This window comes from Aquarana catesbeiana, linkage group LG01 (genome assembly GCF_042186555.1).
Source record: "Aquarana catesbeiana isolate 2022-GZ linkage group LG01, ASM4218655v1, whole genome shotgun sequence".
In the NCBI taxonomy this organism is placed as follows: Eukaryota; Metazoa; Chordata; class Amphibia; order Anura; family Ranidae; genus Aquarana; species Aquarana catesbeiana.
In genome coordinates, this window is record NC_133324.1 from 502,324,937 (window position 1) to 502,347,498 (window position 22,562).

The window sequence follows — 22,562 nt, forward strand, 5'->3', positions numbered from 1 at the left end:
CTGGAAACAGGGTTCATGTTCAGTAAATCTTAATGGGGAAACTGTTAATGTATACTTTTTAGTGAGAGTGCAGCTATTATTCAATGGATTTTAATGGATGAGCAAAAGGGTATTTGTGAATGTTTCTTCATCTTCACACCCCATCACTGCTGTTTTTATTCATTTCCAAACTTGCTCTCAAAGCTGTTGTGAATATTTATTACGAAAACCCAACAGTTTTGTGTTGTGTAGAATGTGCACAATATTATCTAATGTGTTGACTATACGCTTTAGTTCCTTTTTCATATCATAATTTCAATTACCATTATTTAATATTTAATAAACTGGACTTTAAATGCTACTTTCTTTTTCTGCTTTTTCTTTTTTAGATTCAAGTGATAACTATCCAAGGAAAAGGAAGTGGGTATTTTTCAGATCCTACATTTTTGAATATTGTTAGAATGTTAAGTTTATTTTCATAGTTTTAATACACTTAGTTTTAGAAAGGTTTGGCTAATGTACCTTTTAGTTTAGTTATGTATAGTGCAGGCTGTAGTGGAGAATAAAAAGAATGATATACTTTTATTTTGTGCTTCCTATACACGAGGCCCAGTTGAAACTTCCATACAATGAGTGAATGTCTACATACATTGTTCTTGCCTGCAGGGCAAAAATACCCATTCTTTGAGCCATGTGTGGTGTCTAGTTTGATTAGGGAGTGTGGGATTACCAGACAGTCCTACTTCTAATTGAATTACAGACCTGCTATCCAAGTTTACTACTGAGCATTATCTATAAAGTTTCAGACCCAGAGGACTTGTGAAAGCACCAGTTGATACCGATGGCAGGCTCTTCTCAAAATCACTTGTTTTAGTCAGTGACATGTTTCATGTGCCTGTACTTTCCTATTAAAATGAAAACATTTTGAGAGCTTATTTTGCGATATTATTGCAGTGTTTACCTTGAAGTAATTTTTATATGACTTTTTACATTTTTACAAAACAATGTCATTCTTTTAATGGATTTTACAGTTTTACAAGTGTGCACTTCCATATTTTTGTTATTTTAAAAGCAGAGGTTTGTAGATCAACCAATAGAAGTAGGTTTGTGGCTCAGTGCAGGTCTGTCTTTCACCTAGTAACTGTTGAGAAAAGATATATTAGCTGCATAGGAACTACATTGTGTTTAAGGCACTGTGCTAAAAACAATTTGGTGGTATAACCCAACAGTGCTGTAGCGTTTGATCTTTGAGGTTGCTCCCGGATTTCAGCTGGGTGATCACTTTTCAAAAATCTGCTCTCCAGCCGTCTCTGCACCTGGAATACTTGGTTCTGATCCTGGATACATCCCAAGCAAAGGTCTTTCTTTCAGATGAGAAAATTCTCTCTTAGAGCTCACACTTGAGAATTTAGGTCAGAGAGACATCCCATAATGAGAGTCTCCATGACAGCCATAGGTCTCATGGCAGCCTCCTCTCAAACTGTTCCATCTACCCATTTCATTTAAGACCTTTCCAGCACATCTGGTCAGCCTAGAACAAGCATACTCCTTCTTTAGACCTACCCATGCGCCTATCCAGCTAAGCAAGTAATCCCTCCTCTTGGCGGATCTCCAACCCAGCCTTAAAGAATAATGCACATATTTTTGCAGGTAAAAAATGTGTTTTGTTTTTTTTCTGGAGCCAGGTGTGATGTCAGACTCTTGCAGAGCCTCAGTTTAGCTGACTGCCTGTACCTCCCATATGGACAGACAGATACTGGAAAGCAGGAAGATCAATGAACTACAAGAGCGCTCATCAGCACCCTTGCAGTTTATTGAGAACGAAAAGCCATCTGCTGCAGTAGAAGATGGTAGTTATAGTTCTTTCATTCACAGATCACTGTGAATGAATGATGCAGCCATGAGAGCGGAGCTGTGCACTTTTTAAATTCTGACAGTGGGTGCAAGGAGAAGATCCTGCTATCACAGTGGGGAATCGGAGGAGCGCAGGCAGATGCCATGTCACACGCGAAATATGTAACGTTCCTAAAAGGTGAGCTTATCCTTTAACATTAGGGAACTCTTTCCGTCCTTATCACTGGAATGTGGTGAGAACAGATGCCAGTCTCTCAGGCTGGGGAGGGATGTTCCAGTCCCTTATGGCCAGGGTACAATGGTCAATGATCGAAGCCAAGCTTCCCATCCACATCCTGAACCTCAGAGCATGGACAGAAACTCACTGCCCAGCAATTTCTGCGGTCTACATTTCAGGAGTAGACAACTGGAAAACAGAGTACCTCAGTCTCCACCACGTGGATCAAGGGGAATGGACCCTTCACCTAGACTTCTTCAATGTGATCTTTCTCATTGCACCAAACTGGCCCAAAAGAACCTGGTAAACAGACATACTCTAGCAGATGACCCCTGGCCTCCTCCCAACAGGACAAATCTAGTGGTCAGGGGCCCTCTATTCCATCTTGCTTCCCAGTCTCTGGCTCTGATGACATGGCTGTTGAAGCCCAGGTCTTAAGAGATAAAGAAGTCTGAGTCAGTTATTCTTATTCTGAAAGGTCAGGTTTTGGCCTTGTCTATTTTTTCAAAGACCTATGCATTTGCTCTCCCAGCTGTATCTCAAGTACCCCCATAGAATAGGGATCGACCAATATTGTTTTTTTGGTGCCGATACGATACCAATATTTCGGCCACCTTTCCTGACGATATTATTTGCAGATATTTTGTACATTTAAACCTTTCAAAAATAACACCAATTTTATGCACAAATCTGGTATAAACTGAACACGTTAATGTTTATTAAAATTAAATATTAAGGGCTCATTCTTCACATGAAAACTGATGGGAGAAAAACACACACCGATTTCAAAACTGACATCTCTGTAGTGCACCATGGTGTGATGAACGAGGTCTAAAAGTAAACAATGGAAAAATAAAGTGCTTGAAAAACAATAACTTCTTAAATGGCTTCCCTAAACATAGAAAAAGTATAACTGTTACTAGTGCATTGCACTGCACTGATTACATTTAAATCACTACTGCAGTGCAAAAAGCTAGACAATGGACAGGACACACTGACATTACACTTTCTTCAATACGCCCAGTTAAGTAGAACAATATTATAGTGCAAAAAGCATAACATTTCAGCATGTTCACCTGTTAAACGGTTTCTGTTTTTTTCATAAATTGCTGCTATTTCACTTATAACACACTCACTTGGTACAAATGAAGGAGGAGCAGAGAGGTATCTTCTAGCATGAGAGGCTTTTGTAGCGTGACTCATTTTCTTTCCACCACTGAAGAGGATCACCACTTCTGTCAATTACTGGTTCCTTCAAATAGAGATGAAGTTCATCATCCAGGCTGATTATTGATGCACATTCAAAAGAATCCTCTGCATGAGGCCCCAATAACGCGATGAACGTGGCATCAATTTGACCACAATGGAGATTCTCTTCTAGTCATCTTTTTTGACGTTTGTTATTGCAGCATCCTGCTCTTCTAGATTAGTAACATGCAGGAACCTCCATCAGCTTGTGTTGATCTTCTGTCAGCCATTGTTTTGCCTTGGCCAATACATCTTTAGAAGAGAAAGCATGATTCTTGTATCGAGGATCCAAAAGTCAGCACAACATTTTTATTCTCTTAGTGCTTCTCAAAGCGTTTGGTGAGGCTGTCCCTCATGACCTGCCTGAATGTTTTAATGCCATGTGTGTTGGGTCCTTCATTCTCTTGAAGAAGCATCTTCAGCACTCTCGCACATGGGATGACAGATGACACAGTGTCACTTCCTCTATGGGGAGGAGGGTCTCAATGACATTGGCTACAATTTCCCACTGATCAGCAGTAGGACAACTATATCCACCATGTTAGCCTGAATAGATACTGGGAGCTCACTTCTGTTCCAGCATTCTTTGCAGCATGTGAAGTATTGAATTCCAACATGTTGGAACAGTCTGAATTAGGCTGTTTTTGGGTAGGCCAAGGTCTGCCTGAATGCACCGCAGTTGCTGCTTGGCAAGGAATGAATGGTGGAAATGGCCTGCGCACCTCTTCAGCATGCCAATTATATCTATCAAAGCTCTCTGGCTTGACACTTACCACAGGTTGCAGGGTGTGTGCCATGCAACTGAGGTCGAACACTTCAGCAAGCCTCATTCCTTTCACCATGTTTGTGCTGCTGTCACGAAGCACAAGCATCACTCGGTCTTTGTTTCCCAGTCTTGAAGCATGTCTAGAAACATTTCTCTAATGTACTCCCCAGTGTGGGATCCATGCATCACCTTTCTATTCAACACCAATTGCCTTATTGTCCATCCGCTGTCAATGAAGTGGCATGTAAGACTCATTAGTGACTCTGTTGGTCCTGACCAGCAGTCAGTCGGGAATGAGAGTGAGTTGCCAGCATTCTCTGGTTGCAGCATAGCCTTTACTTTCTCAACTACCTTTTGGTGATTCTTTCCCAGCATTTCAGTTCAATAATACTTTTCACTCTACAGGCGGTACCTTGGCTCAGCTATGGACATCAACCGCTGAAATCCAGTCAGACACCATTGTAAATGGCTGGTTATCTGTAACCATCATCTCTGTGATTGCTTTGTCCAGCTGTTGGGATCTTCCATCCAAATTTAGCCACTTAGCTTTTTTCTGAAACATATCTTTTATTGTTGTTTGGGATTGTGGTATTTCACTTTGTGATTCAGTTTTTCCTGTGCTTCATGATATAATTCAACACGATTGGCTGGCAGCTTGCTGTGGGTGGGTGGCTGCTGGCTGGCACCCTGCTGTAGGTGGGTGGCTGCTGGCTGGCACCTTGCTTTGGGTGGGTGGCTGCTGGCTGGCTGACCTCAGTGGCCTGGCACCTTACTGTGGGGCTGGCTGGCTGGCATGTCCGTCCGAGGAGAAGGAGAGGGAGGCCTGTTAGGCTCAGTGCACAGAGGCATAATGACGTCTGAGCTTCTGAGCCCCGCGGAGACCAATATCGGTGATATCAGTCTAGTTTGTGACCGATATGGCAAATGCTGATATCAGCCTGTAATAATTGGCCTTACTGATAAACGGCGATCCCTACCATAGAGCACCCCGTGCTTCCTTGGAATCCCAACTTTGTTTTCTCTGCCCTGCAGTACCCATATACAGAAGAACAGAATGCAATAATTTGCAAATCTCATAAACTCATATTTTAATAACAATAGAAAACATCAACTTTTTAAACTGAAAAAATGTACCATTTTTAATAAAAAGTAATTTTGAAATTGATGGCGGCAACACATCTCAAAAAAGTTGTGAGAAGTCCAAGAGGTGATGCTACCACGGTGTAGCATCACCTCCTTCTTTTAACAACACTGTAAACATCTGGGAACATAAGGACACCAGTTGCTGGAGTTTTTGCAGAGGAATGTTGTTCCATTCTTAAGTGCTAGAGGTCTAAAGAATAAATAACTTGACACTATACCACTAAGAACTCCCAAAAGAGCTGAACAAAATTGTCACTGGTTGATTTAAATGAATTTTCCAATTCTACAAACAAAATAAAGGGCACAAAACCCCTAGTGCATTATCTACAGCACTTTATTAAAAGATGTAGAATAGTAGTATATACTCACAAACGGAATGTTAATCTTCACTTAGTCTTTGCATTGTGTGTCTGTGTGTGCCACATTAAGCATGGACAACAGAAAGAGGAGAAAACTGTCTGAGAACTTGAGAACCAAAATTGTGGAAAAATATCAACAATCTCAAGGTTGCAAGTCCATCTCCAGAGATCTAGATTTGCCTTTGTCCACAGTGCGCAACATTATCAAGAAGTTTGCAACCCATAGCACTGTAGCTAATCTCTCTGGGCGTGGACGGAAGAGAAAAATTGATGAAAGTTTGCAACGCAGGATAGTTCAGATGGTGGATAAGCAGCCCCAAACAAGTTCCAAAGAAATTCAAGCTGTCCTGCAGGCTCAGGGAGCATCACTGTCAGCACGAACTATCCATCGACATTTAAATGAAATGAAACGCTATGGCAGGAGACCCAGGAGGACCCCACTGCTGACACAGAGACATAAAAAAGCAAGACTACAGTTTGCCAAAATGTACTTGAGTAAGCCAAAATCCTTCCTGGGAAAACGTCTTGTGGACAGATGAGACCAAGATAGAGCTTTTTGGTAAAGCACATCATTCTACTGTTTACCGAAAATGGAATGAGGCCTACAAAGAAAAGAACACAGTACCTACAGTGAAATATGGTGGAGGTTCAATGATGTTTTGGGGTTTTTTTGCTGCCTCTGGCACTGGGTGCCTTGAATGTGTGCAAGGCATCATGAAATCTGAGGATTACCAAAGGATTTTGGGTCACACTGTAGAGCCCAGTGTCAGAAAGCTGGGTTTGCGTCCGAGATCTTGGGTCTTCCAGCAGGACAATGACCCCAAACATACATCAAAAAGCACCCAGAAATGGATGGCAACAAAGCGCTGGAGAGTTCTAAAGTGGCCAGCAATGAGTCCAGATCTAAATCCCATTGAACACCTGTGGAGAGATCTTAAAATTGCTGTTGGGAAAATAAGAGAGACCTGGAGCAGTTTGCAAAGGAAGAGTGGTCCAAAATTCCGGGTGAGAGGTGTAAGAAGCTTATTGATGGTTAAAGGAAGCGACTGATTTCAGTTATTTTTTCCAAAGGGTGTGCAACCAAATATTAATTTAAGGGTGCCCAGAATTTTGACTAGCCCATTTTTGGAGTTTTGTGTGACATTATGTCCAATTTTCTTTTTTTCCTCCCTTTTGTTGTTTTGTTCCAATACACACAAAGGGAATAAACATGTGTATAACAAAACATGTGTTACTGCAATACTTTTCTGCAAAAATTTCTGGGGTGCCAACAATTTCGGGCTTGACTGTGTATATATGTATATATGTATATGTGTGTATATATATATATATATATATATATATATATATATATAAATAAATTGAAACATAGAAAGAATAGGATGTGGAGCTAAGTTGACGGGAAATGGATCCTAGGAAGATCAGACCTGAATCCTGGCAAAGAGGCACGCTGACATATTGTGGTAGGTGGTGTTAATTCCTTGATGTATCCAAAAGGGGGGAATTGCTGAGATATGAAAGAGGAAGGGACGGCACCCTGGGTCAACAGTGGTCTAGAGGAGGTATATGGAATTGAAAGTCACAGTATGTATGTGGTATGAAACGCCAGAGATTTGAATGCAAAACAATGTCCTGTAACCTCCCTCTAACTGTTGCAAACCATAATTTAATATCCAGAGTATGCATGCAAGTTGACAGTCCTGGTCCATGGGAGACCATACATGGTCAAAGCATATAGTCCAAAGTAGTAATAGAGTAAATGGATACTTATCAGGTGGTGATGGAAAGACAAATCTTCAGTGCCATTGCTGATTTCCAATGAGGCCCGTTATGCATGAGCAAGTGTTCATATCCTCCAGTCTCAGGGGCAAGGTGGACAAGGAAAAGGAGAGCCTAACCAGTTTCGCCGGTCACTGGTGGCTGCGTCAGAGGCAGTGTGGTCCCATCTGTGCACAAAAACCCACTGGGCCTTTAAATAGCAAACCTCACGTGTCTCCTGGTGTGTAGCGTCTACATAAATCACGTCATCACTTCCGGGTTTATCATCACTTCCGGGTGAACCCGGAAGTGTTTCAACAGCTGATAGGGCTGTATCATGTTGCACACCAGGAAGTAGACACTGAGTATTGTGGACAGTCCAGGCACAAATATATGTCACAATCTCATTGATCTCCACAAGAGGAAGGATCTGTAATGTATCCCTGGAGTGTCCACATGCAATTCAAGCAAGGTTGGGCAGATTTCAGGGACGGGACCAAATAGCTAAATACCAAAATTTGCTATTTGTTTATTACTAAGAACAATATACCTAAACCAGACATATATGAAGCACAGTGGGCTGAGAGGAAGAAAAAAATAAAAGTAAAAATAAAATAATTTATTTTTTAAAAGGAGGAAAAAATTACTTAATTGATTTAATGTTTCAAAAAAGACACAAAACTGATACTATCATTCATGCCAGGGGCCTTGGTAGCCTCTAATTCCCAAATACATTGGGTTTCATGTTGGAGTACCAATTGATCAAAATCCCCCTTATTATCCTGGGGGGACAACTTCGAGGACCCAACACTTAAGGCATTGGGGGTTTCTGTCATGCTTTAGGCATACGTGTCTATCAATAGGGGCCTTCAAATGGAAAGTCTCAATCTCATATAAATGCTCCTGAAAATGCTTACGCACAGGTCAGATGGTCTTGCCTATGTAAAAAGAATTACAGGAGCATGTGATGACGTAAATGACCCCCATAGTGTCACAACTAGCCCTCTGTCTACAACTCAGGACCCTGCCTGTGGGAAGTAGAAGTGTGTCACCCTCAAGGATATAAGGGCAGATGTCACAGCTGCCACAACGTGTCATGCCCACACGTCTTGTGTGAGAGGGGGTTTCCAAGAGATATCGCTGTGTACTAGGTGGTCGTTCAATAACGAGCCCTCCTGTACACCAATTGAGTTTCACTGGAGATAAATTTGTGGACTGAAGAACCTTCCCTCAGAAGATGCCAATGTGCTGAACAAATTTGTTTAACACTATTGGCCTTCTGAGTATAATGTAAGCTGAGTCTAAGACCCCTTTCACACCGAGGGCATTTTGCAGGCGCTATAGCGTTAAAAATAGCGCCTGCAATCCGCCCTCAAACAGCTGCAGCATTGTCTGCAGTGTGAAAGCCCGAGGGCTTTCACACCGGAGCGCTGCGCTGGCAGGACGTCAGGAAAAGTCCTGCCAGCAGCTTTGGAGCGGTGAAGGAGCGGTGTGTTTACCGCTCCTCCACCGCTGCTCCCCATTGAAATCAATGGGGCAGCGCTGGGATACCGCCGGCAAAACACCGCTATTGCGGCGCATTGCGGGCGGTTTTAACCCTTTCTCGGCCGCTAGCGGGGGGTAAAAGTGCCCCACTAGCAGACGAAATGCACCGCTAATCCGACGGTAAAACGCCGCTAAAAATAGCCCGGTGTGAAAGGGCTCTAACAGGACTTGACTCTATTGCTTGTTCTTTTCTGTGTTTGAAGCAGTGGCGTCTCTAGCTTTCATATTTAGGGGGGGCACATAGGGGGACAGGGACAAAAGTAGGGGGGCCAACTCTTGCTGTCCTGCCCCTGCTATTGACAGCACTGGTCTGGTGTCTGTCTCCTTGGCAGCGGCGGCAGTCTATTAGGACCTAGTGCTGGTGACATTATGGGTACATGCAGGGGAAGGCTGGCACTATTGGTTGTAGAGAGCTGAGCCCCCAGCTGGTCACCTAGCAGCAGTAATGCTGTATAACCGTCTCTGTTGACATGCTGATCGGGCTGTGATCCAGGTGATGTTCCCAGTCAGATGTAATAAATATATAAGCAACCGTATGTTCAGCCGCCATGTGGGCTCCATGCCTGTGTAGGGTGTGGGCTTTGATCAATAAATTCACTAGCATATTTAACACTAGGATTTGACTAGGAGCATCACCTGGATTGCATCCCGATCAGCATATCGGAGAAGTCTCCACTGCTGATAAGCAGCCTGCAGGGAGCTCAACTGTCTACAACTATAAGAGATGGGCTCGGGTGTGTTTGAAATCCTACGTGCCCGATCCCGCCGGGAAGCCCACACTGCACACGGCTAATCACAGGCAGTCAGACATTTCCTGATCTGTGCAGCTGTGAACCCGGAAATTTCTCCCTGCCTGTGATTAGCGGTGTGCAGTGTGGGCTTCCTGGCGGGATTGGGCATGTGGGATTTCAAACACACAGGAGCCCGTTTCTAACAACCAATTGTGCTGACCCTCCTATGCATGAGCCCATCAGCTCCATAAAGTAATCAGCACTGGGTCCTAATATGCTGCTGCCATTGAGACAGAGACCAGCGCTGTCAATAGTCAGGACAGGACGGCAACCCTGATAGTTCTGCTGCAGGTCCACACTGGGAGGATTCCCCCATCCACCTAGAATGTGTAGACGGGGGAATTGGAACATTTTTTTTTCATTCAACCTAACAGTTGAATGAAAAAAGTGATCAATGTATGGGCTGCCTAAGAGCTAAGATTAGCCATAGATAGTTTAAATCTCAGCCGGTTCATCAGGAACTGGCTGAGATCAAGGCTGGGTTCACACTAGTGCAATGCGGGAACCCTGCAAATCCACATCGCACGGCAGTTTACACTGCCATATGCGAACTGCTGGGGAGTGTCATACAACATTAATGACACCCCCATTTCAGCTCGCATATCACACTGCGAACTGACAGTACGGACATGAATCGGATTGCATAGGTGTGAACACCCATGCGTTCCAATTCTGGTGCGGACGGTCCTGTGCGAGTTTAGTCTGAATGCGATGTGATTTCAGCCATACTATCTGTATGGCTGAAATCGCATTGTGCGGACATCACATGAGATTTGCACTGCAGTGCGGTGCGAATCTCATACGATCTCGCACAGCACACCAGTGTGAACCGGCCCTTAAACCATTAATGAGCAGACTGAATGTACCAAGTTGATCGATCAAATTGGGTACAGCCAGCCTGCCAGATTCTCTTATGATTATCGCTAGTGATAATCACTGTGGGAGAATACAATTGTTCAGTGGAAGGGATTCCCCTGTCACCACTGACTGTGCTGATGGGGGGAATTATGCAAATTTCTTTCCTGCAATCTGTGGCTGTAATTAGCTGTGGCTGTAATTTCCTGCTGTGGCAGAAAGTAATCTGTACTATCTAAGTTTGTGAAGGTCTTAAAAGAACACAAGGGGGGAGAGAAGCAAGGAAGATCGAGATAAGGACAGTTCATTCATTACAGTGTACTGGAGTGTGCACTCACCAGTCCAGGATCAGACAGGCATTATTCACACACACACAGAGGAATCTGCCTTCTGCAGCTGCTGATTTTCATTTTCCCGCCCACACATCCCCTCTCTCCAGATACAGCTGCACATCGGGGATAGTGTGGGTGGGGTGGGAAGACACAGGAGGAGCAGAGGTGATAGGAGGAGAGCTTTAGAGCTTTATTCCTCTCTGATCTCCCGTCAGTGAGGGGGGGTGGATGTGTTTGCTGGGCTGTGTTTAAGAGTGTCATAGACACTCTTACAGAGCTGCAGTGACCAGTCTTAGAATTTATAGGCTGATTTCTCCCGCCCTACGGACGGGAGCCGTCAGTCTGCTTTTTAACTGTCACTGAGATACAGAAATGGGAGGCTTGCCCGCCCCTGTGCTGGTGGAGTCCGTAGTTCCCGAAGTCGCTCTCCTCCCTGCCAATGAGGTTGCAGGGGGAGGGAGCAGATCGCTGGCCGTGGTTGTGCGAGCGGCTCTCGCATATTGCAGTGTCAGCAAGCAGAGAGAGGGGGAGAAATCCCCTGCAGGAGCTGACAGGATGCTCTGCCTTTCAGGAGAGCTTGTGTCCACTCGCGGTGACCCAAGCAAGATGCGGGACACCCAATACATTTAAGAAACAAAAGGTGTTTCAATTGGGGGGCATATGGTGGGGCACAGCACAATGTTGGGGGGGTCAGGGCCCCCTCTGGCCCCCCCTTAGTGACGCCATTGGTTTGAAGATTAAAGTGTCTCTCTCACTATCCTTGGTTGGCCAAAACCTATAACCGAGCCATTTCTTATTGTAGCCTCTAGAGTGGAATCTCTCCTTCAAAACACAAGCCTCCTGTTCAAAGTCCCTTTCCTCCATGCAATTGCAACAAGCTCTGAGATATTGTCCCACGGGGATAATTCTGATCAGAGTCTGTGGATGAAAGCTTTTTGCATGTAACAAACTGATCACTGCAGTAAATTTCCTGAAAAGCCTAGTCCCCACATGTCCATCCTCATCCAGGGAGCTCGTGAGATCATGAGATCAAGGAAGGTCACACTGTGTTCATTGGAGTCGCCTGTAAACTTGAGATTAAATGGATTGCCACTCAGATGTCATAAACGTCTTGAGCTCAATGTCAGTGCCTGACCATAAGATGAGGACATCGTCAATGTACGTGTACCAGGATAATATCCTAGACAGGCACACTGACTACGCCCCCCCTTCCATCAAAAAGCCAACTCTCCCAGTCTCCCAGGTAAATGTTAGCATAGGCCGGGCCACACTTGGTGCCCATAGCCGTGGCCTGCACCTGGCGGATACACTTTCCATCAAATATAAATTTATTGTTCCTAAAGAGAAAATCCAATAGTTCCACAATAAATGTATTGTGTTTTCTTTTGTCCAAAAGTCTACTGTCCAGAACTTTATGATCTGTAAACCCTTGTCATATGGGATTGAGGAATACAGAGCCTCTATATCCAAGGTGACAAAGAGAGTACACCTGGGTAGCGTCAAGTCATGTAGCAGTGTAAGTAAAAGAAGTCTCTTTTTAGATAAGAAAACTGGCTCCAGACAAAGGGTTGCAGAATCTTATCTATATATTAGTTAGAAAGTTAGGCCTCTAGCCAGAAACTTGGTCTGGGGTTCGGTCAATACGTGTGTTGATAGGTTAATAACCCTCAGCACATCTTGTCGCCCCCCCCCCCGGTGTCACATATCTGTCCATTCCGAACTTTTCATTACTTGAGTGTGTAGTGAGTGTATGCTGTCAGTGACATGGGGTGAGGAGTAGGGAGTTGGGGGATTGTGTACATCCACCATAATGATCGACTGCAGGAGACCGGCGTCCCCCCCTGACCAGGACTGTCAACTTGCATACATACTCTGGATATCAAATTATGGTTTGCAACAGTGAGCGGGAGGTTACAAGACATTGTTTTGCATTCAAATCTCTGGCGTTTGACGCCACATACATACTGTGACTGTACCTTTCAATTCAATATACCTCCTCTAGACCACTGTTGACCCAGGGAGCCATCCCTTCCCCTTTCATATCTCAGCAATTCCCCCCTTTTGGATACATAAATAAATTAACACGATTTTGTTTTTTTTATTGGCTATTCCATTTATCTGTTTTTGATATAATAAATTTTGACTTTTTGTACTTACACAGTGGGCTGTGTATTTCCTTTCCTCTTTTCCTTATCCCCTTTACGTTATTGGAGTTGGTTGAGCCCAAACAGGATTTTTATTAGAGTTTTTGATTATTATATATCGCCAACAGTTTGCACAGCGCTTTACAACATGGGGCAAACAGAACAGTTACAATACAATTCAATACAGGAGGGATAAGAGGGCCCTGCTTGTTATAGCTTACAATCTAGAAGGAAGGGTCAAGTGGAACAAAAGGTAACAGTGGTAGGGGGATGATCAGATGGAGAAAATTAAAATACAGTTGATAGGTGTGGGAGGAATAGGCTTCTCTGAGGAGGAGGGTTTTCGGGGATCGTCCAACAGCTAATAGAGTTGAAGATAATTGGACAGATTGGGGTAAAAAGTTTCATAGAATTGGAGAGGCTCTGGAAAAGTCCAGGAGGCGAGCATGGGAGGAGGTGCTGTGGGAGCTAGACAGCAGGAGGTCTTGATAAGAACAAAGAGAATGATTAGGTTGATATTTAGAGTCTAGGTCAGTGATGTAGCTAGGGGCAGAGTTGTGGATGGCTTTGTAAGTAGTTGTTAGTATTTTGAACTTAATTCTTTTGGTGAGCAGGAGCCAGTGGAGGGATTGACAGAGAGGAGTAGCAAATAGAGCGATTGGTAAGGTGGATGAGTCTGGCAGCAGCATTCATGATGGATTGAAGGGGGGATAGACTATGTAGAGGTAAGCCAATGAGGAGGGAGTTTCAGTAGTCGAGGCAAGAGATGACCAGGGAGTGAATTAAGAGCTTTGTTATGTCATTGGTTAGACAGGGGCGTATTTTGGAGACATTGCGGAGTTTGAGGCGGCAAGATTTGGACAGTGATTGGACGTGGGGCTTAAAGGAGAATCCAGGATTACACTTAGGACCTTAGCATGTTAGATACATGTGGGGATGGGCTTATAGTTGTGCCATCAATTCTGACAGAGAGATCAGGGCAAGAGGCGCGTGGGGAAGGAAAAATGGTGTGACATCCAAACTGATTTATCCAACAGTAAATTAGTGATATGTGAGGAGACTGAAGGCGTGAGCTGAGAGGTAGAGAGATAAATTTGAGTGTCGTTAGCGTAGAGATGGTATTGGAAGCCATGGGAGGCTATCAGCTGACCCAGGGAGGATGTGTAGATTGAAAATAAGAGAGATCTGAGAACAGAACCTTGGGGGACCCCAATAGAGAATGGAAGAGGAGAGGAGTAGGTAGAATTGTAAGTAATGCTAAAGGTGCGATTGGATAAGTAGGAAAAGAACCAGCAAAGAGTACAGTCACGGAGACCAAAGGCGTGGAGTTTTGTTGAGGAGTAGGGGGTGGTCAACCGTATCAAAAGTAGCAGAGAGGTCCAGGAGTAGGGGTACAGAATAGTGTCCAGATCTAGTGTCCTAGATCGTTTGTTAGTTTTAGCAGAGCAGTTTCTGTGGAGTGTTGAGGGGCGAAATCCAGACTGAAGGAGATCAAGAAGACATATCAGCAAGGTGGTCGCTCAGTCGGTTGTAAACTAGACGTTCAAGGAGTTTAGATAAAAAGGGGAGCAAGGGTATGGGGCGTAGGTTGTTAGGATTGGATGGTTCCAGTGAGGGCTTTTTAAGTATGAGGCTGACAAGTGCTTGTTTTAGAGAGTTGGAGAAGATGCCAGAAGAGAGGGAGAGATTGAAGATGTGGGTTAAAGAGTGTAGAATAGAGCTAGAGGGTGAGCGTAGCATTTGTGAGAGAACAGGATCCAGAGGGCAGGTGGTAAGATGGGCGTTAGCAAGTAGTTTAGCAACCTCATCTATAGTGGTGGGGTTGAAAGAGGGAAGTAATGATTATACCTGTGGGCATGAAGTGTAATGCGTGGAAGGTATCTGAACAGTAAAGATCTCCTCACGAATTGTATCAATCTTCTGTTTGAAGTGATTGGCGATCTCCTGGGCTGTGTGTGAGTTGGTGGGTGGAGGACGAAGTAGAGAGTTGAAGGAAGAGAAGACTTGATGGGGATGGGATGATAAGGTGTTAATGAGAGAGACGAAATAGGTCTGCTTGGCAGTGAGGGGGCAGGAACTGTATTTTTGGAGGACAGATCTATACTGGCTGAAATCTTCCTGGGACTTTGTCTTATGCCACAAGCGCTCAAGAGCACGGCTGTGTTTTTGATGATATGATACCGAGAGCGCCAGTCCTTTCCCCCCCCTCTCCCCCTTTTTGCAGTTTCAATTGTATAGGGGTTTATTTATAGATTTATTCATAGCTGGCATTAGCAGGGATTTGCACCTTGAGGGATCCTTATTTTTAGTTCTCAATATCTTAAAGCCAATCTAACGCATTTCAGGGGATATGCCCCTTCCTCAGAACAAGGCTGGTTTGTTCATCTTCTCCATTTCCTTATATCAAAAGCTATTCATGCTCCCTATCAGGAGGGAGGGGTTACAGAACACGTGTCATGGTGTGTACTTGCCCATATTGGCTTTGTTTCTTAAGTTTCAAAACTTAATATATGCCCAAGGCCATCCTTTCTTCCTTCCTTCCTTCCTTCCTTCCTTCCTTCCTTCCTAAGGCGGTATCAGTCTTCCACCTCAATGAGGACATATTCCTACCATCCTTATGCCTTGTTCAAAAGCAATAAAAGGAAATATCTCTTCATTGCTTGGACATTATCAGAGCCTTTAGAGTCTACTTCAAAACAACAGCTTTTGACCAGGAATACAGATTCCTTATTTTTTAGATTTCACAGGTCCTCACAAAGGACAACCTGCTTCCAGGTCCACTATTGCTTGATTTAATAAGAAATCTGATCACTAGTGCTTATGTCCTCAAGGACAAATCTCCTCCTGTGCTTTTACGCCCACATTCCACCATATCAGTAGGAGTTGGGATTTGTGGCAACTGGCCTCAGTATCCCAGCTTTGTAAGGGTGCCACCTGGTTCAGTATGTTCATACCATTTCAAATTTCAAACAGGTGAATGTTCAGTCTTCTGCAGATGCAGCTTTCAGACACACCTTCTTGCAGTGACACTCTCAAGTTGGGTCCTTTTGGCTCTTATTGTTGTTAGGCCTGTTGGCACAGTTCTGTTTGCCTAGTTGTTCTCCAACCTTCTCATTTATTGCTTGTGGAATAATTGCAGAGTCTATTAATACTTTGCCTGTGTCCTGTGGTGTATGATTAAGATAAGAAGAGGAATTTTGAATTACCTGTAAATTCCATATCTTGGAGTACAGTACAGGATACAGTTCACCCACTCTTCCATTCCTTGGTTACTCTGCATTGGTTGCTTCAAAACTTAAGACTCACATAGTGAGGTAGGGTTATAGGGGAGGCATCAAGGAGTCATGTCCTTGAAAGCTTTGCTAGTATCCAGTCACCTGAAGGAACAAGCCTAGAACTTGGGGTCTATGAATACATTGCTTGTGTCCTGTACTGTACTCCGGGTTATAGAATTTACAGGTATGGAAAAATTCCTGTTTATTTTTCTAGCAAGTACTAGAAATATAAAATGTAATTAATAACTAATTTACCTTTCAGGGGCTCCATTTCCAATGACAAGCAGTCAGAAGCAGAGCTCGATGCAGTGTTACAGCATCATCACAACATGCAAGAAAAGTTAGCAGAAGAGATGCTGCGCCTGACCCAGAATCTTAAAAGCAATACATTAGCAGCACAAAATGTGATTAAACAGGACAACCAGGTACAGTGGGGACATAACCATTGCAGTAAATGTCATTTTTGGAATTTGCTACTACTTGACTGTTCAGTTATTTCATTTAATTCACCTTGTACAGGGACATGGTTTGTTCTACACTACTGTGGTTTATTCTTGTTCCACATTTACTGTGTTGTTACTCATGTTTTATTTTTATGCTTGAAAAAGTGAACTAGTATTACACTTTGCTAAATGCATAAACCCTTCATTGGGGGAGCTAGTCTGTTTTTTTGTTTTGTTTTTTTTTTATTTTTTTTTTAATTGTCTGAAGCTGCTCCTTTCCCCCACAGCAACTGACTCAAATCAGTGACTATTTGCTTCACTTCTTTCAGACACTCTCTCAGTCTCTGAAGTTAGCGGACCAGAACTTTGAAAAACTAAAGACTGAATCAGACCGCCTCGAGCAACACGCCAAGAAGTCTGTCAACTGGATCCTATGGATCATGCTAATCTTTGTCTGCTTCACCTTTATCAGTATGATCCTCTTCATCAGAGTATTCCCCCGCCTCCGATAACTAGTATCATCATACTTCAACCATGTTCTCTCTATAATAAAAATATAAAAAGAGCTGTTGATGTGTTGTAAGCTTCAGCTTGTTACTTCAGCATATTAGGCCTCACTGTTTCATGGCTACAAAAGAAAAGGTTCATTTATTTTTGGAAATTGCTTCATGAATATAATGAACATTATTTTACTTTACTTAGCAGTATGTCATATCTGTCGCATTGTGCCTTAATCGTTTTAAACCTGAGCTCTGGGCAGATAAAAAAAGATACAAATAAATGCAGTCCTATAATCATTAAGACATTATAGGCACATTTTTTATAAATACAAGCAGTGTAAGTACCTGAATTTGACTTGGTATTAGACTTTTACAGTCTGCTGTACAGCACAGTTCAGAAGGAGGAAAGGAAGAACCAGCACAAGTATCCCATCATATGTGTTGCAGTGCAAGGGGCATGCTGATAGAAGGAAAGAGCAGAGTGAAAGAAAGACGATCATCAGCATGCTGCATTTTCTTTAGTGTCCAATCAGAGGGTGGGGTGGAAAAGAGACCTGTCAGTTAAGAGGAGCAGCAGGGATAGACTAGGTTTGCTCCCCTGCTGGACAGGGATGTGCTTTGTGGCAGAGATGTTTATGGATACAAATGCAAATCTTTTGGCAAGTAAAAAAAAATATATGTGTATGTATTTCATCTGTGTATTTCTTTGAGGTTTCTTGGCGTATAGGTGAATACAGACAGGATGGTTTTGACATTGTCCATTGTGAAGCAAAGAGGAAATAAAAGACAATTTCACTTTGTTTCCAACATAATGATGCCTGCAATTTTGACTGCATTGAATATTGTATAAACTGTAAAAAAACAGACCTATTCTTTGCATTTTTTTATCATAAAGACCCCTTTCACACTGGAGGTGTTTTTCAGGTGCTGTAGCGCTAAAAATAGCACCTATAAAGTGCCTGAAAAAAGCCTCATCTGCAATCCCAGTGTAAAAGCCAGAGTGCTTTCACACTGGGGCACTGCGCTGGCAGGACTTAAAAAAAAAAAATCCTGCAAGCAGCTTATTTGAGTCGCTTTAGGAGCGGTGTATACACTGCTCCTAAAGTGTCCCTGCCCATTGAAATCAATGGGCAGCGCCGTCAAAATGCCTGCAAAGCGCCTCTAAAACTATGGTAAATCGCTGCTAAAACTAGCAGCGCTTTACCGCCGACGCCCCCGCACTGTCAGTGTGAAAGGGCTCAAAATATGTATCCATTCAGGCATGGAGCTGCGGTTCGGCCCTGCCCCCTCACTCTCCTGATTGGCTCCCGCTGCTGTCAAAGTCAGTTGGCCAATGTACCCGCTGCTGTGTCTCAGCCAAACAGGAGGGACTCGAAGTGAACATCACTTGATAGAGATGGGGCTCAGGTAAGTATGAGGGAGGCAGCTGCACACTCAAGGCATTATTATCTTAATGCATATTATCGTAATCCCCAGAGTTGCAGTCAATAGGTGCATGCAGTTCCTAGGCTCAGGCTAGTTCAGCTGCAGAAGCCCAATCTTTTTCGTGAGAAGCTTGTTTTGGTTTCTTGCCCAGGGGGCATATATGACTGGACAGTCAGTGATTCGCTAAAGCTGTCTCCTCCAATATACAAAATTGGAATTTTTGTTTCCTGACAGGCTCCATGGCAGCATACGTGTGGGTTGACCCCGCCTCCATAACTACCCAATAGGACCCCTCCCTATAAATTTCAGCTGTGGGCTCTCAGCCGTGTTCCTTTTTTGTCCTCCTCCGTAGGACCTGATGTTTGGTTCTCCTACCTGAAGACGATGTCCCGCGATCGTATCGGCCGACTGATGTGATGTCTCATCCCTCCAATAAGCCTTGACTGTTAGCAGGGTATGGAGTGTATTGCAGAGTAAGCGCTGAAGAGCTGGAGTCATTTTTGAATGAAAAGCGCGCACAGGCCGATTGCCTAGCAGTATGCAGGTGGCCATTATCTGCCAAAAGCCCAGTGTGTGTATGGATGTTCCGGCCGAGTCGATCGTAGGTGGTGGTGAGCATATATCGCCTTCATGGCAGCAGTGTATATATTTGTTGTTGTTGTTTTTTCTCTCTGTATGCTCTTTGTCAAATTGCCTATGCAGCGGCTGGTTCCCTGTGCGTTCCAGCCGCCGCTCCCTCTACTTCCGGGTTCTGTCTGCGTTCTGCGCAGGCGCAGTTCCGGAACGAAAGCGAGGCCTGGTTTCGCGCATGCGCACGACGACCGTGGGCCTGGCGCGGCCGTGACGTCACGCGGCGCCAATTTTAAAAGCCTGGGGAAGCTTGCAGAGCTCGGGAATGATCGTGGGCATAGCGGCGACTTCCCTGAGCATCTGCAGAGCCTTCCCCAGGTAAGTGCACTACAGATGGGTCTGTGCTTGCTGTTTTGCTTTCTGGTGTATCTGATTTACTCTGTGTTCACCTGCAGTGATTCCCAGCATCAGCCATGGACTCTTCACTGCCTCCTGGTGGCCAGTCCTCTCGCAGCAGGTAGGATTTGAAAGTATATTTCTTTACTTACCTGCTGGGGGGAAGAGAGCGGAGTGTAGGGCATCATTCTGACTTGTGCCTTTCTCTCTCTCTATTCCTGTCTTCCTTCTTTCCTTAGCCCTTCTAGGTCTGATCAAAGACAAAGTAGTTCCCGCAGAAGGAGCGGGTCATCTAAATCACACCACCGGCATTCCTCCTCTGGCTCTAGACACCATGGTTCATCCTCTAAGTCTAAAGACCACAGTAGAGGCTCTCCTCACCCCCCCTCATCTCATAGGGGACCGGAGAAAATATGTTGGGGATGCAGGGCCCCAGTTCCTGCCAGCAAGTCTCTCTGTGACCGCTGTTTTTCTAAAGCAGCTAATGAGAGGGAAGGTGCAGACCAACACCTGGAAACTCTAATCAAGCGAGTTGTGAAAGAATCACTGCAGGAGAGAGACGCTGCAAAGCCTCGTGATTCTCCTCAAGATCCACCGATTCCCCTGTCAGAAGAGGGTCCAGTTCCTGAGACGTGGGAGTCTTCTCAACCTAGCCACCAGTCAGCTCCCCCCTCAGATAGTGGGTCAGAAGCAGATGATCCTGGGATGGGCTTTGAATATGCCCTGGTTCCTTCTCTGGTGAAAGCGGTTAAAAACGCTCTGGTTTGGGAAGATCCAGTTATTTCTCCTGCTAAACAGAGAAAGTTTTTCAAACAGCTCAACAAGGAGCGTCATTATTTTCCTTTCCTCACGGAAGTGGGAGCTATAATTTTTGAAGAATGGGGCAAGATAGATAAAAAAAAGCTCTATGCAATCCAAAGTCGCAAAACTATACCCTTTCAAGGAAGAAGAGGTTAAACATCTTGAGTCAGCTCCCTTGGTAGATGCTGCATTAATGAGGCTTGTGAGATATGTGACTCTGCCTCTTGAAGATACAGTCTCATTTAAAGATCCGCTAGAGAGACGGATTGATGCCGACCTAAAAAGGATTTACCTGACAGCAGGCACAGTGTGCAAACCAGCTCTGGCCTTAGCAGCAGTCTCTAAAGCTTTGGAGGCATGGTCAGACAATGTGAATGATTCTCTTAGAGGTATCTCTGAAGAAGCGGCTAAGAGCTCCCCTATTCAGGAAATCAGGCTTGCCTCTGCCTTTCTGGGGGAGGTCTCTATTGACATTGTTCGCCTAGTGGCTCGGGTGATGTTGTCATCGGTCACCGCCCGTCGGGCCTTGTGGCTGCGACCTTGGTTGGCGGACCCAGCCTCTAAACAGGCTTGGTGCCGTATTCCATTTGAGGGTTCATCCCTCTTCGGCAACAAGCTGGATAGTGCCATTACCCGGGCTACGGGTGGTAAATCGGGGTTCCTCCCTCAAGACAGGCGTTTACAGAATCAAAAACGCACCTTTTCAAGATCGCAGAACACCGACCGTGCAAGGGAAGCACGTAGTTATAGGCCTGGTCGGGAATTTTCTAGATCCTGGAAATCCAGGCAGTCCTCTTTTAAAAAGCCCACAAAAGGGGCTTCTACCAGTAACCAGGACTCCACTAAGTCCTTTTGAAATTGGGCCCGCTCAAACATGTCAGGTGGGGGCTCGTCTGCTCCACTTCCGGCATGTTTGGGCGGCCTCAATTCGGGATTTCTGGACTGTCAAGACAGTGTCCTCAGGCCACACCTGGGTTTTCAACAGCACTCCCAGATTAAGATTTATACCAACAAATCTTCCAAGTTCAGAAGAGAAGAAACAAGTTCTTTTAGCTTACATAAGCTCTTTATTAGCTCAAAACGCAGCCATTCCTGTTCCAGATGGCGAACGAGGAGAAGGCATGTATTCTCCTCTGTTTCTGGTACAGAAGAAGAACGGCACATGGAGGCCTGTTATAGACCTGACTCATCTCAACCGGTTTATCCGAAAGGGAAAATTCAAGATGGAGTCACTATTAACGATTCAACAATCGGTTCATCTAGGAGATTGGCTGGTGTCAATAGACTTGAAAGACGCCTACTTTCATGTCCCAGTGGCAGCAGACTTCCAAAAGTTCCTTCGCTTTGCTGTAGGCGATCAACACTTACAGTTTACCTGCCTTCCATTTGGTCTCACAACATCACCTCGGGTGTTTTCCAAGGTTCTGCTGGCTGTTGTTGCTCTGCTCCGAGTCAAAGGAGTTCGCCTTCACCACTATCTCGACGACCTCCTCCTTCTAGGCCAGGACAAGGGCCAGCTTCTAAAGCACAGGAGTCTAGTAATTTCCACTCTCCAAGAGTTTGGGTGGCTCCTGAATTTGGAGAAAAGTCACCTGATTCCATCTCAGTCTCTCATATTTCTGGGTGCCCATTTCAACACGCTAGAGGGCACCATCTCGCTACCAGAGGAGAAGATCGTGGTGATCCGGGACAGGATCCGTTCGACTCTTGCTTCATCTCACCTTTCCGCTCTTCAATGTCTGAAGGTGATCGGCACAATGGCAGCCACCATTCCCATGGTGAAGTGGGCTCAATGGCGCACTCGCCCATTCCAGAAAGGGTTTCTCCAACAGTGGGATTCTCCCAGCAAGAATCAGCGCATCCTTCTCACTCCATCCATGAGAGAGTCTCTCCTTTGGTGGCTCCAAGGGAAAAATCTCCGCAATTGCCATTCGATTCTTCCCATCACATGGGTCACAGTGACCTCAGATGCCAGCAATCGGGGCTGGGGTGCTCATTGCCTGTCAGAAGTGGCTCAGGGCAGATGGATCTCGCCATCTCAGAAGACTGTATCCAACGTTTTGGAACTTCGAGCGGCCTTTCAGGCGCTCAGATCCTTCTACCATCTGATAAAGAACTCCTCAGTGATGCTCCGGTTGGACAACACAACCGCTGTGGCCTA

General features: G+C 44.7%; 1 protein-coding gene across 2 annotated transcripts in view; it reads left to right on the forward strand.

Annotated features, from left to right (window-relative positions):
• Positions 1–17,274, forward strand: part of USE1 (unconventional SNARE in the ER 1) — a 190,604-nt gene extending 173,330 nt beyond the window's left edge. For both annotated transcript variants that reach the window (XM_073593039.1, XM_073593048.1), the window contains 3 exons: positions 369–399; positions 16,529–16,691; positions 17,039–17,274. In XM_073593039.1, coding sequence (XP_073449140.1) covers positions 369–399; positions 16,529–16,691; positions 17,039–17,221 — 377 coding nt within the window. In that variant the 3' untranslated portion in view covers positions 17,222–17,274. The remainder of the gene's footprint in view (positions 1–368; positions 400–16,528; positions 16,692–17,038) is intronic.
• The last annotated feature ends 5,288 nt before the right edge of the window (positions 17,275–22,562 follow it).